This window comes from Erythrolamprus reginae, chromosome 7, assembly GCF_031021105.1.
Source record: "Erythrolamprus reginae isolate rEryReg1 chromosome 7, rEryReg1.hap1, whole genome shotgun sequence".
Taxonomy (NCBI): Eukaryota; Metazoa; Chordata; class Lepidosauria; order Squamata; family Dipsadidae; genus Erythrolamprus; species Erythrolamprus reginae.
In genome coordinates, this window is record NC_091956.1 from 62,254,525 (window position 1) to 62,273,064 (window position 18,540).

The window sequence follows — 18,540 nt, forward strand, 5'->3', positions numbered from 1 at the left end:
TTTCTTCCTTTCTTTTCCATACTGTCCTTTCCAGCGCTCTCTCCTTTTTTGTTTTTATTTTATTTCTTATTTCTTAAGTCTTCCTATATTGTGTTATAAATATCTTATGCTAGGAAGACAGATTATAGCAAGAACTAGCATATTTCTCATTTTTTTCAACTTTTTGTTTTCTTGTTCAGTGCTTTTTGTCAGGCAGGAAATAATTCTCGATTGGATTACTTCTTCAGCCTGTTTTTCCAGCAAGTTCTTCAACATGCCAACTCCAATACCAACCCTGGTTCTCACCACTATAATAACAGCTCATTACTTTTATATAACTTTCCAGGAGTACGATGGCTGTCGCTGCCCCAAAATATTAAAGTAAGTTCTATTACATATTTTTAAAAATCAGACATTAGTCTGATTGAAGTTATGAAGATACACATAGAAAAGGTTCAGATATGTGCGAAAATATTCTGACTCAGAATTGTTTTATCCCTCAATCTGCATAACTAACATATATATGAATTACCATAGTAAATTCAAATAATTTTTGAGAGCATATGCACCAAGACAAATTCCTTGTGTATCCAATCACACTTGGCCAATAAAATTCCATTCTATTCTATTCTATTCTATTCTAATCATGATATAATAGATCATGTCTTGAACTGTAGTTCCAAATACCATGTACTTGGAAGTTTGTATTTCTGAATATTTAGCTGGTAAAATGCAGAGCCCATCATGCCATTCCTAATATAAATTCATGCAATAGTTACAAGGCAGAAGTCACTGTTATTTAAGAAATATCTCATGCTACGAAGACAGATTATAGCAAGAACTTAACCTTAAAAAACAGCTCTTTGATCCAGACTTCTGAAGGAATGACACATGGGCAGATGAATCAAACGTAAAAATGTTGGATCTACATGGGTATTATTGTGTTTTGCAAGCACTGCATTCCATAATAAAATCTTCATAGCAGCTGTCAAGCATGAAACTTGTAATGTCATAGTTTAGGGATGTTTTGCTTCCTCGTGACCTAAATGATTCCCGATCTTTGAAGAAATTATCAATCTGCTTTTTATTAGAAAATTGTTTAGGAGAACATCAGAACCTTTGTCAGTTGAACCTTGAACTGCCAATGAGTCATGCAACAAGACAACATGCTCATGCCTTCAAGAACATATATACAAAGAAAGAATGAACAAAATACATGTTTTGGAATAGCCAAGCCCAGACTTGAACACAGTAGGAATGTTTCTTTAAGATCTGAAAGAATAAGTTGATGCAAGTAAAGCTTCAAAAAGTTGAAGCAACTTGTTATGAAAGAATAGATCAGAATATTCATATAGTGATGTGAAAAAATGTTCACGAATTATAGGGTCATTCGTTATAGTTACTGCAGCTGAAAGAACTTAATCAATTACAAACTTGAAGGGGTAATTAAGTTTTCATGCTAGCTTATCCCATGTTGCATGCCTTTTTTAATGAAAGGAATGAAAAAACTAACGCTATGGGTGCTGCTTGTTTACTTGGACTCTATATAGAATCCACATGGTAACATTCAGTGGCAAAATAAGTACAAACTCAGAATCAAGGTGCTTTTTTCACAGAATCCCTCTAAAATTATTCAAAAGTTTATATTTTTACATCTATATTGTTGCAATGCTCCCCCAGTCTCTCATACACACCCACACACACAATGTATTTCTACCTAGAAATTACTGACAAATTGCTGGAATTAATACATAGGTCCCATTCTTGAAGGAGATTATGATTTAGCAATTCAAGATTGGGACAATTTTAAAATGTCGTTTAAAACCTTATACATTTATACGTTATTTAAAGCCTTCTACATTTAAATGTTACTTAAATCTTGCCCTCCTACATTTCTGAGTAAATTCGTTGTATGTGGTATGACATTTAAAAGTTTGGATTTTTTGGGTTTTTAAGAAAAACAGACGATACCAGAAAAGTGGATTATTCTATTATAAAATGGTAGGTTACAATATATCTATAATAAGAATTAAGAAAAGGTGACTTCCCAAAATAGGGAAATGTCATTAGTTTTCAATTGTAGACATAAAAGAACAGAGGAAATGGATGATATAAGCACTAGCTCTGTGGTTAACAATTCTGGCAACATTGATTAAAAACTATCATTTTTCAGACTCCAGGGAGTGCCTCTATTTTCTGACAAATGGACAAGAAGTGATTTCTTATTTTTTAAGCAAAGTAAAGATATTATGTGAGAATTTGTGAAAAATTCTAAAGAGTTACAATAAAGGCTAAAGGCTTAGTGATTTTTCTAATAGTGAGGATGCTATATCATGTTTCAAGTAAGCTTTGTGCCTTGTATTTCATTAGCATGAGAGTGAATGTCTTATATTAAGCACTACATTGGAGGCCCAAAAAATTATAATCTTTTTTTGCTTTAGATGTAAAATAAGCAATGCGTAATTACTGTATGTTTTTCTTTTGATCTGGTTTAGTTGTTTCCAACTCCTTGCTGATATTTAATTTGGTAATATTTCTGGACTGAAAAATGTAGTTGTATATACTGTATTAAGATATTGTTCATTGTTGAGAAACTTTTTCAAGCTTTTTCACTGAGAACAAAAGTCATGCTTGTTTGCTTAATTAATTAATCAATTAATTAATGTCCACAGATGGCTCTGGTGCTTATAAACAACAACAAAAACAACAATAATAATAACAGCACTAAATAACAACAATAATCAATACTGTTAAAAGATAGGAAGGAGGGGAACATGAAATACACAAATATATATGAACATATATGAATGTTTTCTGCTTATGTATTTTAGGTAGAAATTGATGCAGCTCTGAGTGACCTGGAGGCAGCAGACTTTGCAGAGTTGGTAAATTATTTTTAATGAGGTGTTTTGTGCATTTATGTCAGTTTGTCATCTATTTAGCAGAGAAATTACTTTAAAATGGTTGATTTCAGTGATATGCCAGTTATTGAAAGAGCCAAAATTGGGTTGTCATCACTGGGGATTCATCAACGTTATGAGGCTCCTATCATTGTTGTCCTCTTTTTCATCACTCTTGCTTTGGTCATGTGGTTCAAAGGGAGAGTAAGAGGGCCACGCAAAAGAAAATCTCATCTTCTTCCGCATTGATCTGATCATAGATCTATGACTCATAACTTCTTCCGCATAGATCATAGATTCTGCATAGATAAAATGTAGATGCATTACTTTTTGAAAACATTTCAATATTTATTTTTAATATATGGATCATTTATGTATGAAATATCTATTTGCAAATCTTGTTATTTACTGCAAGGACATGAAGTAACAATTATTAGGCCTATATAACGGTCATAAGTACAATTTTGAATTGTAGAATCATGATAAATTCATTTTAATCCCCCAGTTCATGTAAATGGTGAATAAAAGGGACGAGAGCATCAAAACTTGTTGCATCCTACAAGTAAGGGGCTAAAAATATGATTTCGCCTCCTGTTAACACCTAATTTGAAATTGGGCACAAGGAAAGAATAATCACAAAATAGTACCCTCAATACTGATCAACAGTACTGAAAGCCACTGACAAATTAATGAGTACAAAAATGGATTTAATAGATTAGATTAGATTAGATTTATTGGATTTATATGCCGCCCCTCTCCGCAAACTTAATAACCTCATCATGGTTCTGCTCCAAGTCATTCACAAGCACAACCATTTCCTGTCTCTCTTTCGTGATCCAATGTGAAATCTGAGTGAAAGTGGAAATTAAGATAATGAATTTCTTCCACGATTTTCTGCACCTGAAACCCAACTAAACAGGGAAGGTTGGAGACCAAACAGAAATCCTCCAAAATTATTGATTCTAGCAATCAATCGCTTCTTAAGGGAGGGTCATACTATAGTGTCCTTCAAGGCTGTTTGAGAATGCCATCCTTCAAAGAATCTTATAAACAGATTTTATAAACAGATGGCTGAGCTCACAATCCTGAAGTACATTCTACTTCCTCAGATTGTTTTCACAGGCATACAAGTTTCCAAATAAGCATACCAAACTCTCTACTAGTCACCTTCACTGTATCTGTCTATTCAGTTGGTGTCTTCTCTAGAATATACCGCGTCAAATTATACAACCTGCTGGTCAAGTAAATAAGGCAAAATTAGGAATATTCTATTCTTAAAATATTTTAAAACTACACATTGAATCAGCTAAAATGCAAAAATCATTGTCTTTATTTTTATAGTCTGAAAATTACTACGATGGGAGGCGACAGTATACAATTTTAGGCTCGTGTCTCTTCTACAAGGTAAGCTTTTGCAAACTGGTAAATTGAAAATGACAAAACCAACTTTAATTAAACCATACACAAGGTGTTAATCAAGGGGGAAATATTTTTAAGTTATAATAACTGTAATAAGAGATAAGGTGGGTTTGGGTGATTTGTCTTATTCAATGTATATACTGTCAGACCTATTGCATTTCTGTAGATATCTCTACAGAAAAATAATTTTTAGTTTCGATAGCTCAATTCATCTAAATATGGTAGATAGTTAAACATTAGGATCAAATAAACTTACCAACATTTCCAGTAAAAATGACGATGTTTAATTTAAATTTGTTATGACTCAATTGGTTCGGATTGAAATTTTGTGACAATATGTAGGGTTTTTTTTAAATGAACGAATGTAAAGTTTACAATGTAAGAAGTTAAAATAAATCTAGTGTATGGCTGTATAATAATGCATTGTCTGTGTTTTATTTTAGGGATATTTAATTAGTAGTCACTTGCCAAAAGAGGACCTTATTGATATTGCATTATACAGTAGGCATTATTGCCTCTTGCCTTTAGCAGCAGAACAGCGAATCAGTCAATTAGTAATATGGCGAGAAGTATTTCCACAACATCATCTTCAGGGTTCTCAAACTTCATATGACGGATTCCAAGAACCCCTAGCAAGATACTTCTTACTCATTGTTGGCTTGGTAGGTTTTTATAGCATGAACATTGCTTTCTGTGATCTTTGCTCTTCCTAATTGATGCAATGCAACTTGCAATGAAAATATGGTAAATTTCCATCTATATAATCGTGTGCCAAACTTTCAAGTTTTTTTAATTATTTCTTTCTTTATTTTGTCAAGCATATGTGAGAAAATAAATAAAGTATAAACATAACATATAAACATAAAAATATAAACAAGTATAAGCATACGTAATGAGTACGAATAAATGGGAACAATAGGACAGAGACTGTAGGCACACTGGTACGTTTATGCACACCTCCTTACAGACCTCTTAGGAATGGGATGAGGTCCACAGTAGACAGTTTAAAGTTAAAGTTATGGTTTGTACTGGTAACATTGTACTGGTTTGCAGTACAATACTACCAGAGAAGAAGCTTTGCAAAATTAGGTTAACAACTCTTAATGTCTAGTGTCTATGTAATGCTGTGCAAAGTATTTCAAAAGGAGGCAGAGAATTTCAAAACGAAGCAAGGTACCATCCTTCAAGCCATTAAGGCATTTATGTCCTCTAGAACAGCGTTTCCCAACTGGTGTGCCGCGGCACACTAGTGTGCCGCGAGACACGGTCAGGTGTGCCGCGAAGCTCCTAGGGAAGCTCCAGCTGGGTGGGGTGCTGCCGGTGTCTCCGAGCTCCCACTCACAGCTGTCCCCCGGCTCCTGCCCGATGCCGCGGTTTCTGGTGCTCTCCTGCTGGGCCCCAAAGAAGGAAGGCGGGAAAAAGGAGAGCGCCAGAAACCGCAGCATTGGGCAGGAGCCGGGGGACAGCTGCAAGTGGGAGCTCGGAGGCATCGGCAGCGCCCCGGTCAGCTGGAGTTCCCTGGCGTCGGCGGCAAGTATCCTTTGGGGTCCGGCGGGAGGGCACTGGCGGTGGGAGCGGGAGGGTGCCGGCTGCAGCGGCCCCAGGCGGTTGTGGGGAGATGGGGGCGGCGAGAGGGAGCTCCAGGGTGGAGGCACCGACGGTGGCGGTTGGACGTGCTGCTGGACGCCGTACATGCTGGCGCTGCGGGGCTGGCATATACGGCGTACAGCAGCACGTCCAGCTGCCGTCGTCAGGGCTCCCGCTCGCAGTCAGCCGAGAGAGAGAGAGAAAGAAAGAGAGACATAGCAAGAGAGGCAGAGAGAGAGAGAGAAAGAGAGACATAGCAAGAGAGGCAGAGAAAGAGAGACAGAGAAAGAGAGAGAGAAAGAGAGACATAGCAAGAGAGGCAGAGAGAGAGAGAGAGACATAGCAAGAGAGGCAGAGAGAGAAAGAGAGACAGAGAAAGAGAGATATAGCAAGAGAGGCAGAGAGAGAGAGAAAGAAAAAGAGACATAGCAAGAGACAGAAAGAGAGAGAGAGAAAGAGAGACATAGCAAGAGGCAGAGAGAGAGAAAGAGACACAGAGAGAGAGAGACATAGCAAGAAAGACAGAGAAAGAGAGAGAGAGAGAGACATAGCAAGAGAGGCAGAGAGAGAGAGAGAGAAAGAGAGACAGCAAGAGAGACAGAGAGAGAGAGAAAGAGAGAGAAAGAAAGAGACATATAGCAAGAGACAGTGAAAGAGAGAGAGAGAGCAAGAAAGAGAGAAAAAAGCAAGAAAGAGATAGAGAGAGAGAGAGAGAGAGAGAAAGGGAGAGAGAAAGACATAGAGGAAGGGAAGGAGGGAGAGATAAAGAGAGCAAAAAAGAGAGGAAGAAAGAAAGAGGGATGGAGAGAGAGAAAGAAGGAAAGGAAGGAAGAAAGAGAGAGAAATAGGGAGAAATAGAGCGAAAGGGAGGAAGAGAGAGATTTTTTTTCTCCAAACTTTTCTTTGCCCCCCCCCCCTTCAATGTTCCCCAGGATTTTGAAAATATGAATAATGTGCCGCGGCTCAAAAAAGGTTGGGAAACACTGCTCTAGAAGACTCACTGTAGCTTCTCTGATGGCTCCACCATGAGCACATGCACAGACAAGTCTTTACTCTGCCTATGAGTGAAATAACTTTGCATGTACAGGTAATCTTACTTAATGACCACAGTTGGGACTGACAGCTCCATTGCTAAGTGAAATGGGCATTAAATCCAATGATCTTCTTTTGAAAGCCATCTGTGATGCAAATGGAAATCATGTGACCATGGGATGCTGTGATGCTTACAAATGCCTGCCAGTTGCAAAGTGCCTAAATATTGGTCCTACAACTGCAAAGATGCTGCAGCGTTCATAAGTGCAAGAGCCGGTCATAAAATTACTTTTGCAGAACTGTTATAATTTCAAGTGGTCACTAAAAAGGACAGCTGTTAAGCCAAAATTACATGTATATACATTCAAGAACTGGAAAAAGCCTTTAAAATGTATTGCAGGAGAATTGTAACTGCTTTAATATTTCAAGGAAAAATTCTTTGCTCATATTAGGATGTGATTAATAATAATAATAAATTATTAATTATTATAAATGCACTGACAGAAATCGTTCCCCCCCCCCTTTTTTTTAGAAACATTTTTTACTGAGTGTATTGCTGGAAGCAGGAGGTTGTTCTTCCAAAGCTATTGGAAATCCAGGACCAGATTGTATATATGTTGACCAGGTGAAATCAACTATCCTTCAGCTGGATGGAATAGATCTTAGCATACATGAGAGATTAGAAACAGCTTCTGCTCCATTAGTGTGTTGCGTAGATTGTTTCTTCCCTTCATCGTCTGACAAATTAGAGAGCTTTTCTAATTTGTCTGTTCTCAGCAAACTGCATCATATGTCAAGTACTGCACCTTCTCCGGCAAACAAAAAAGTAAGTTTTGGTAACTCTGTCTTGAGGACACATAGGTTAAGTCTCTTGAGGAATAATCAGTATCCTATCAATGGTCATGACACTCCTGAAGGAAGAATACAGTTGAAAAGTCTTCGTGGATTTATTTCTTATTTAAATAATGATTTGTTTAAGGTGCTGCTGCATTAATAATGTCCATGTATTTTTCTTTGGGGGGGGGGTGTATAAATTTTTTATTTTTTTCCTCCATACATTATAGAAATACAAATTCACATACCTTCAAATTTCAATGCAATACAATATAATATCAATTACAAAATTCTTAATCAAAATTGTGAATTATTTATTTTGTTTCAGTATACAGTGATCCCCCGGTTATTGCGTCCCCGACCATTGCGAACAGGGTAATTTGCGATTTTTGAACCTGGAAGTCAAAACACCATCTGCGCATGCGTGCCCTTTTTTCTATGGGCACGCATGCGTAGATGGCGCCCAGCAGATCAGCTGCTGGGCGGCTTCCCTGGGTCTTCCCCCTCTTGCTGGCGGGAGGGCGAAGCCCCCCCCCAGCACCCGCTCGCCCGGGAAGTTCGCCAGGAGTCAGCGGAGAACGGCGCACCTGTTTTAAAACGATCAGAGCCGGCCAGCTCCGATTGTTTTAAAGCAGGCGCGCCGTTCTCCGCTGACTCCTAAAGCGGGGAAGTTCGCCAGGAGTCAGCGGAGAACGGCGCGCCTGTTTTAAAACGATCGGAGCTTTCCAATGAGTCCCGAAGACAAACGCGGAAGTTTGACGTTTGTCTTCGGGACTCATTGGAAAGCTCCGATCGTTTTAAAGCAGGCGCGCCGTTCTCCGCTGACTCCTAAAGCGGGGAAGTTCGCCAGGAGTCAGCGGAGAACGGCGCGCCTGTTTTAAAACGATCGGAGCTTTCCAATGAGTCCCGAAGACAAACGCGGAAGTTTGACGTTTGTCTTCGGGACTCATTGGAAAGCTCCGATCGTTTTAAAGCAGGCGCGCCGTTCTCCGCTGACTCCTAAAGCGGGGAAGTTCGCCAGGAGTCAGCGGAGAACGGCGCGCCTGTTTTAAAACGATCGGAGCTTTCCAATGAGTCCCGAAGACAAACGTCAAACTTCCGCGTTTGTCTTCGGGACTCATTGGAAAGCCACGCGGGTGTTTTAAAACGTCGCCGCCGACATGGGGGGCTTGCTAGCACCCCCCAAACCCGGGTTGGGGGTTCGGGGGGGTGCTAGCGAGCCCCCCATGTCGGCGGCGACGTTTTAAAACAGCCGCGCCGCCCCCAATCTTCGGCTCCTCGCTAGCGCTGCGGAAGTTAAAAACACCATCTGCACATGCGCAGATGGTGTTTTTACTTCCGCAGCATTACTTCGCGAAAACCCGCTCGTTGCGGGGGGTCCTGGAACGGAACCCTCGCAACGAGCGGGGGATCACTGTACATCATTTATCTTGTGCTACCTCCTTTTCTAATTTTGTCATTCGGATTTCAAAGACTGTTTTCTGTTCTCATTTGGGTTCGGCTATTAGCTATCAAAATTTCTCTTGGCTATTTGCTTTTTTCTGCTAAAACTATGCCATAGTACAGTGATGGCAAACCTTTTTTCCCTCGGGTGCCGAAAGAGCGTGGGTGTGCACTATCGCCCATGTGCAAGTGCCTACACCCATAATTCTATGCCTGTAAAGGGGTGAAAACAGCTTCCCCCACCCCCTATGGACCCTCTGGAGGCCGGAAATGGTCTGTTTCCCAACTTCTGGTGGGCCCAGTAAGCTCGTGTTTTGCCTCCCCAGCCTCCAAAGGCTTCCGTGGCGTTGGGAAGGATAAAAACGCCCTCACCCCCATCCCTCCAGAAGCTCCCTGAAAGCCAAAAATGCCCTCCCACAGCCTCTGTGCAAGCCAAAAATCAGCTGGCCAGCGCACATACACATTGGAGCTGAGCTAGGGTAATAGCTTGTGTGCCAGCAAATATGGCTCCGCGTGCCACCTGTGGCACCCGTGCCATAGGTTCGCCATCACTGCCATAGTGCTTCAGTCCATTTCTTATATTCCTACTTATCTCAATCATGTTTTTTAACCCTCATTTTAATATAACTGAAAATTCCAAATTTACTTCTCTTCATACAAGGGGAAAAAAATCGGTAATGTATTTTTCTGTTTCGTTGAACTTTTATACTATTCCCCACCTTTATGTACAACCTACTATAGAGCAAATATGACTTAATTAATCTGTAGGAGACAGTACTAATACATACACAGCTATATCAAAGGCTTTTATATAACTGTAATACTATTTCAAGAATGAACTGACTATGACCATTGCAAAATTAGGACATTATTTATTAGCCATTTCTTCCATACGCAAGTCAGTTCCTATTGTCCTTTCTCCCACAAAAATGAGCTTTTTTTAATTCTAAATTGAAGAACTAAATAAAAATTGAATGCACTCAGAAAAATTTATTATTCATATCATTTAACATTGGATGAAATCTTTATATTTCCCAAATAAATAACAGCTTTGTTTAAGTGTTAGTTTTATAAAAATGTATTGCAATAAAAACAATACTTTTTCGTAGCTAGCAAGACATGTCCACTAACACAACAACTCAGCATTGTTCAAAAAATATACAAATTGCTTTAACGGCTTAATATATTTTGAAAATACAGACATTTGCCATCTGTGAATTCTGAAGCTTGCTTACTTTCTTACTATGAGTTATTTTTTTGTTTCTCAGATCACTAAAAAGAAGCCTGTTCTTCCAAACCCATTTGCTTTTGGATCCCTGAAAAAGAATGTCTCAGATAAGGAAGCTGAATTATATAATGCTACGAAGTAAGGGTTTTTGTTTACAGTTAATTTACAGTACAGTGATCCCCCGATCATTGTGAGGGTTCCGTTCCAGGACCCCCCGCAACGAGCGGGTTTTCGCGAAGTAGCGCTGCGGAAGTAAAAACACCATCTGCGCATACGCGCCCTTTTTTTCATGGCTGCGCATGTGCAGATGGTGTTTTTTACTTCCGCACCTGGGAAGACCCCCGCCCAACAGCTGAGGAGCCGCCCGCCTGCCCGCCGCTTGTCCGGCCACCGCTGGTGCCGCCGCTGCTTGTCCGGCCGCTGCTCGTGCCGCCGCTGCTGGTGCGGCCACCGCTTGTCCGGCCGCCGCTCGTGCCGCCGCCGCTGGTGCGGCCGCCGCTGGTGCGGCCGCCGCTCGTGCCGCCGCTGCTGGTGCGGCCGCCGCTTGTCCGGCCGCCGCTCGTGCCGCCGCTCGTGCCGCCGCTGCTGGTGCGGCTGCTGCTTGTCCGGCCGCCGCTCGTGCCGCTGCCGCTTGTCCGCGCGCCCGCCGCCCGCCCTTCGCCCGCCCACGCCGTTGCTCGCGCCACTCAGCTGGGAAGCGGGGCTGGGGTTTCCCCGCCGCCCACGCAAAGGGGAAACCCCGGCAAGAGGGGGAAGACCCAGGGAAGCCGCCCAGCAGCTGATCTGCCCGGCAAACTCCACCATCTACACATGCGTGGCCATAGAAAGAAAAGGGCGCGCATGCGCAGATGGTGTTGTTTACTTCCGGGTTGAAAAATCGCAAATTAGCCTGTTCGCAATGGTCGGGAACGCAATAACCGGGGGATCACTGTATTTATAAATCTCTTTTCTGAGTACATTAATATTTTCCTAGAGAATGTGCAGATGGACTCATCAAAAATAAAGTTTTGTTGCTGATTTTTTAAAATCCTTTTTTTAATGAAGTATTTTCAAAAAAGGGATTATTTTTGAATGGATAGATAATTACTGGAATTACATAATGTTCAGCATGTTAATAAAAAACTTACGCAGGATATAAAGTTTTGTTGTGATATACAAGTAGCCTTCGACTTATAGCCATTCTTTTAATGACTGTTCAAAGATTCAACAGCACTAAAAAAAGTAACATTTTTCACACTTACTATCATTCGTCATCCCCACGATCACATGATTGAAATGCAGGCATTTGGCAATTGGTTCATATTTATGATGGTTGCAGTGTCTTGGAGCAATGTGTCATCAACTTTCTGATAAGCAAAATCAATGGGGAAACCAGATTCATTTAAGAACCGTATTATTAATTTAACATCTGTGATGATTCAGTTAACAACTGTGGCAAGAAAGGTTGTAAAATGGGGCAAAATTCCCTTAACAACCATCTCATTTAGGAACAGAAATTTTGGGCTCAATTGTGGTTGTAAGTCCAGTACTACCTGGACTAGGACCTATTGGACCTAGTCCAATATTGCCTGCATAAATTATATGGATGGATGGATGGACAGATAGATGCTAAAATCTCCATTCTATTATTATTTATAAATGTAAATTTATTATGTATTTATAAATATATATATTTATATTTAAATATTCAATACAGTATATATAATAGTACATATTTTATATAATATAATATATAAAATTAAGGTTTAATTGTTGAATTAACAAAGTGGAATGAATAATGTCATGTAGGTCAATCTTTGTTTTCCTATTTACGTGTTTCATTGTGCATTTCCACAAACAAGTCCTCTAATCATGTTGAACATGGGTGCTGCATACGGACTTTTTGTTAATATTTTTTTGTACAGACATTAGCCTGTATTTCAGTGTTGAATCAAAGTATAAATTTACACTAATAGAATGAGGAGCAGCTAGATAGTGATCCTTATGGATAACTCATGCTGGGTAACAACAGCTCTAAATATTTTATAACTCTAAAGCCACTGTCCTCTTTGTATGGGTAGTAGGGATTGAGATTTAGGAGGGAAGTACTGAATTTACTTGTCGGTTGTCGTGATCTTCAGAGATATAACAAAATTAAGCTGTGATCCTGAAATGCAAGCCTAATACACTTGAGTGTCAGGAAACTGAATCAATAAGGCATAAATTCTGCACCCATTTTCAATTTCTTTGCTTCACTGATAGCACCAGTCCTCAACCTTTCTAGGTGCAAGTAAAGCTATGCACATGTTCATGTTTGCACACTGTTTCTGTAGTTCTGTTCTGAACAGATTATAGCTCAGTAAGGGGTCACAGCCTAGGGGTTGGGGACTTCTGATTTATAGGACATTGATTCCCAGTGTTGGTATGCAGGTTTCAGCCTCAAATAATATGGTGAAACTAATATTTTTTTAGTTTTTTATTACCTTTATTAAGATAAAAAGTCTACTGTTGTACAAATACTGGGTTTGAAGTATCACCACATGCTGCAAAGCTCATTGACTTGGTAAACTTGTAAAAAAAATCCTATCCTATTGTATGGGATTAAATTCTAGTATTTTACTATTTTCATATTGAATAAATATAAATATATATGTTCCATATTATTAGCATTATATAACTATTACATGCTTCCCCCAAAATAATACATAACTAGAAAATAAGCCCTAGCCTGATTTTTGTGTGATCCTAATATAAGCCCTATCTCCAAAATAAGCCCCATGTAAGGTCAGCATCAGCCAGAGGTGATCTATAATTTTGTATCAGTTTTGCAGGTCTCAGTCTGCTTTCAGAATAAGAGTAATATATGCCTCCATCCACAAAGCTGACATTTTACCTTTAACACTACACCAAACTAGATCTTATGATTATTAAGGCTGGTTAATTAATTTCTTACTTGTATTAGTTACTAAAGAGCATAACCAATTATTTCCTAATGATAAATGCTTTGGGGAGAGTTAGAACGTACTTTCGAGTATATATGATGTATAATATATTCAATTTTTAATTCAGTATATTAATGCTGAGATATGATATACTAGATGACCTCTGAACATCATTAAAATTCACTGTTATACTGTGTTAACTATTAACTATGTTATTAAAATACAGAATTATCTATGTTTCTTATCACATTATATAGGAAATCAAAAGTCCTAATCTTTATGTAGTTTATTATTGATGATGTTTATTTATTAGGTATTTATCTGGTTGTTTTCTTTTGGTATTGAAGGTTGACTTCGGGACCAGAAAATACCCTCTTTCATTATATTTGTTTAGAAACAATGCATGGAATTTTTATTACTCCAACACATGTTGAAATAGCACAACTCAATGGAACTATCCATCCACAGCTCATTGAGAACTTCCATCGCTGTTGTCTTTCCATCCGTTCCATTTTTCAACAAACTATGCTGAGAGAAGTATGTCCTTATATTTTGGGAAGGGTCAAAGGAGAATTATTTTGTTACAAATAGCATTCTTGATACTGTATAACTGGGTAGATAGCTTTTTCTTAAGACAAATTTCTACTTGTAAAATCTTTCACTTCATCAAATATTTCAGAATTATCATGTACAGTGTGACATTTTTTCTATTACTTCTTCACACTGCGAATTCAGATATTAATTTTGTACCCATGCTTTACTGTAGAATAAAAGATCTGGGAGAAGAACAAAATCCCCAAAAGCAAATTTGGATCCAAATCAAGTGAAAGAGCATGGTATATTGTTTGAGTGTGCTTCTGAAAGCTGTACTGATAAAAAGAAACCGGATTCTACTATAATGTACTGGGTGGTAGGGTAAGTAATGCTTTATTTCTCTTGCCTCCATGTCATCAAAGTTAGTTGCTTCTATATTTCTTATTCAAATTCCAAGTCCTTCTAATATTACTATTAAGTTCATTCCAAGTTCATTCCAGTCAAAATAGTTCCAAACAATATATTTTGGTAGAATAACAAGTTATTCACTGTTTTAAATTTTTCCAAACTCCAAGATAGTTTTTTTTATTCAAGGTCAGCAGCTGTCAAAAAACCCATAGAAATATTCCACAGTTGTAATTATTCTTCCAACCATCAGATGGCACTCTCTATTTTCAATCCATCAAATCCGCTTTCCTTTTTGAGCAATATTCCTCTATATTTTAAATCAACTTAACTTTAACAAAATATTCTCTTCCAAGCTTAATTTTCCAGTCACTTAGTCTGTTATAACACAATTATTTAAAGTTCTCAAAATTGGGCTTTAGTTTCAGTTCTTCTGGTTTAGTTTTACTATGACCTTCTGCTTGCTAGATAGTCACTCTCTCAGTTTCAAGTCCTTTGTTCCCCTTTAAATATTAATAAGACTTGCATGAGTCTTCTCCAGCACCATAGTTCAAAGGCCTTTGTTTGTTGGTTGGTTGGTTGGTTGGTTGGTTGGTTGGTTGGTTGGTTGGTTGGTTGGTTGGTTGGTTGGTTGGTTGGTTGGTTTGTTAATTATCTCCTTGAATATGTTGATAGTTGGGGCATTCACAACCTCCGCCGGCAGGCCATTGGTTGATTGCTCTTCTTTGGCGCTCAGCTTTTCTTATGGTCCAACTTTCACAGCCATATATTGCAAGTGGGAAAGCCATAGCCTTGACTATATGCGCTTTTGTTGGCAGGGTAATGTCTCTGTTTCTTAGTATGCTGTCTAGATTTATCATAGCTTTCCTCTCCAGGAGCAAGTGTCTTTTATTTTAAGGGCTGCAGTCCCTATCTGCAGTGATCTTGGAGCCCAGGAAAATAAAATCTGTCACTATCTCCATTTCCTCCCCATCTGTTTGTCAGGAATTGAGAGGACAAGATGCCACTTTTTTTCTTAATATAGTCTAAATACTTATTATTTTGTTGTCCAAATTTGCAGAACATTTTTGTTTAATAAAAATATAAAAACAACATATGCAATGTTTTTTTTAGGTTCTTCCCTAATCCAACATTTGGTAGTAGAAACTCAGCTATACTAAAATGCAGCAAAGGTTAAATTCATATATAAATATACATATTGAACATTTCAACAATTTCTACTGGACCTATAAAATTGTATCTAATTTTAATACATCTGTTTTAATCCTTTAGTAAACTCTTGCTAAAATTGTTTTTAAGATATATTTTAATCCTGTGCTGACATTGAATTATATTTTTTCTGCAGGAGACTCTTCCTAAATCCAAAGCCTCGGGAATTTTATGTCTGTTTTCATGATTCAGTCACAGAGGTTGCTGTTGAATTGGCTTTTAAGTTATCATTTGGCTTATCAGTATAGATAGCATATCTAAAGTTTGTTTATTTCGCATGAAAACACAAAAGTATTACATTTTGGTTTTGTTTGAAGTGCCCTTTAAAATATTCCCTAAAATCAGTTATGTAATATAAAAAAATATCCACACATTTATAACACTATTTATGAAAGACATTCCTTTCAGAAGACTGGAAGTTGGATGAATTATAGTATTATATATTAATTATGTATTATATGTAAATATTGGTAGAATCAATGATTAAGATATATATACAACCACGTTTTTCCCTTAAAGCTATATCCTTGGAAGATGCATCTTTAGAACTTGCAAAGAATCTCACTCATTGTGCAGTTAAAATAGAGATTTCTATTATGTATGCACCTTTTTGGACTTCATTTAAAGAATAGAATGTAATGCTTGCATATTATGTCAGAGGTAGGGAACTATTTTATTTCAATTTGGTATGGGATTTAAGATCAAAATATGTGGATACCAAAACTAAGATTCAAAATGTCAGATGATCACAGTGATTTTATTAAAGACGGAGAAAAGAAATCTTAGTTTCTTTTCTGTCATTATGCAGTCCTGATCTGGTGTCCTTTACAAAATAGATTCCTTAAGTCTTACAGAAAATGTATATGAAAATTCTTAGGGGAAGTTGTTTATAATACTTTGTGATACAAAAAGAAGTTATATTTATTTTATTTTTAAATATATTTAGAAAATATAAGTCAAACTGAATGTTTCTTAGTACTTCGAGATAAAGAATTGTCCATTTTGTTTCAGACAATGTTATATGACATTTTTTACAATAAAACTATTATTCTAATAGTCTTGCATATTTCTTTTTCATTTAACTTTTAATTAAAATATATCTTTATTGGTTCATTATATTCCTGATATAGACAATATTTTTAATTATACTAAAATGTAAAGAACTATCAGTAACATATTCATATCAATAATTTCTTGAACATATAAATATACATTATAGAACTATACCTAGCTTAAAAAAATATAAGGACCAAACTAGATGAACATCATAAATTGCAATTGTGGCTTAGTTTATGGCATAAAGCCGTAAATCAACTACAGTGGCTAAGCCATACGCAACATACAATATGTTCAGTAGGATATGTAGACCAGCCAAGGTAGACTTTTTAAAGAACTTTTAAATCTGGACTCTGATTTTTCTCACTACCATCCCATGTCTTCTTATGTAAATTAGAGAGTTTATTGCAATGCCAACAGCAACAAGTCAATTGGGACTACAGAAACAAAATATAAATTTATACCTATTACTAATTTAATGGACAGCATCTTGTCCAACTTGGTCCTTGAAAGATTTCTTCAATCATTGACAAATGGAAAACAAATATGTGGCCAGATGTGAAACTAAAGGTACTGTATGCAGGGGTGGGCTACTGCCCAGGAGGGGATGCGGTGGAGTAGCGAAATTGGAGCTCCACCCCAGAGCACCCAATTTGCATTGAAAGATGTTGAAAGAAAATGCAGGGCATCCTGCATAAGCCATGCCCACAGTGTGGTAGTAAAAATTTTGGTAGCCCTTCACTGACTATATGCTAACCGATTTTCAGAATAAGAAATAACCTCATTAATCTTTCACCTGAGCAGTAAGCAGCTTCAGTTGGTGTACCAGTGGTATCTTTTTGTGATCCAGCAAACTCTTCAGAATAGATATTCATGTATTTGTTGCCAAGCGATAATTGTAATGCACATTACTTGGGGCTGCCTTTCAAGATAATTCAGAAAATGCTCATTTATAAGGCAATGCTCACAGTCACTCATGCCCTCATCACCTCGAGGTTCGATTACTGCAATGCTCTCTACATGGGGCTACCTTTGAAAAGTGTTCGTAAACTTCAGATCGTGCAGAATGCGGCCGCGAGAGCCATCGTGGGGCTTCCTAGATTCGCCCACGTTTCTGCAACACTCCACGGCCTGCACTGGCTGCCGATCGGTTTCTGGTCACAATTCAAAGTGTTGGTAATGACCTTTAAAGCCCTATATGGCATTAGGCCAGAATACATCCAGAACCGCCTTCTACCGCACGAATCCCAGCCGCCGATAAGGTCCCACAGAGTTGGCCTTCTCCGGGTCCCGTCGACCAATGTCGTTTGGCGGGCCCCAGGGGAAGAGCCTTCTCTGTGGCGGCCCCAGCCCTCTGGAATCAGCTCCCCTCAGAGATTAGAACGGCCCCCACCCTCCTTGTCTTTCGCAAACTTCTTAAGACCCACCTTTGTCGCCAGGCATGGGAGAGTTAAGTTATTCTTTCCCCCTAGGCCACTACAAGTTATGCATGGTATGTTTGTGTGTATGTTTGGTTTTTTATAATAAGGGTTTTTAGTTGTTTTATTAAATTGGATTGTTACATGTTGTTTTACCATTGTTGTTAGCCGCCCCGAGTCTACGGAGAGGGGCGGCATACAAATCCAATGAATGAATGAATGAATGAATGAATGAATGAATGAATGAATGAATGAATGAATGGTATGGATGCGTGAAAGTGGGACACATTTTGCCAATGTAAACCATAGTTGCTGCATTGTTTGCCAAAAGCTTCCAGGTCTACTTCAAAGTGTTATTTTTAATATATAAACCCTATATGGCTCAGCTCTTCATTACCTTTGGATCATTTATTCTGAATAGATTTTGCTCATCCTGTGCAGCCATGCCAGGTATATATATTTAAAGTTCCTATTCCACAAAAAGGAAAGGGAGGTGCAAAGCCTGATTTTGGTAGCAAATCAAATATGAACCATTAGCCTCTGAGGTACAATTAGTATAAAAATAGCATTGCTAT

The 18,540-nt window shown here is 38.3% G+C and overlaps 1 protein-coding gene across 3 annotated transcripts in view; it reads left to right on the forward strand.

Moving 5' to 3' along the window:
- The window catches only part of INTU (inturned planar cell polarity protein), a 31,130-nt gene extending 14,583 nt beyond the window's left edge, over positions 1-16,547 (forward strand). For all 3 annotated transcript variants that reach the window (XM_070757695.1, XM_070757693.1, XM_070757696.1), the window contains exons 8-16: positions 180-360; positions 2,811-2,864; positions 4,221-4,283; positions 4,742-4,960; positions 7,450-7,743; positions 10,463-10,560; positions 13,691-13,880; positions 14,110-14,258; positions 15,628-16,547. In XM_070757695.1, the coding sequence (XP_070613796.1) occupies positions 180-360; positions 2,811-2,864; positions 4,221-4,283; positions 4,742-4,960; positions 7,450-7,743; positions 10,463-10,560; positions 13,691-13,880; positions 14,110-14,258; positions 15,628-15,739 (1,360 nt within the window). In that variant the 3' untranslated portion in view covers positions 15,740-16,547. The remainder of the gene's footprint in view (positions 1-179; positions 361-2,810; positions 2,865-4,220; positions 4,284-4,741; positions 4,961-7,449; positions 7,744-10,462; positions 10,561-13,690; positions 13,881-14,109; positions 14,259-15,627) is intronic.
- Positions 16,548-18,540: the final 1,993 nt, after the last annotated feature.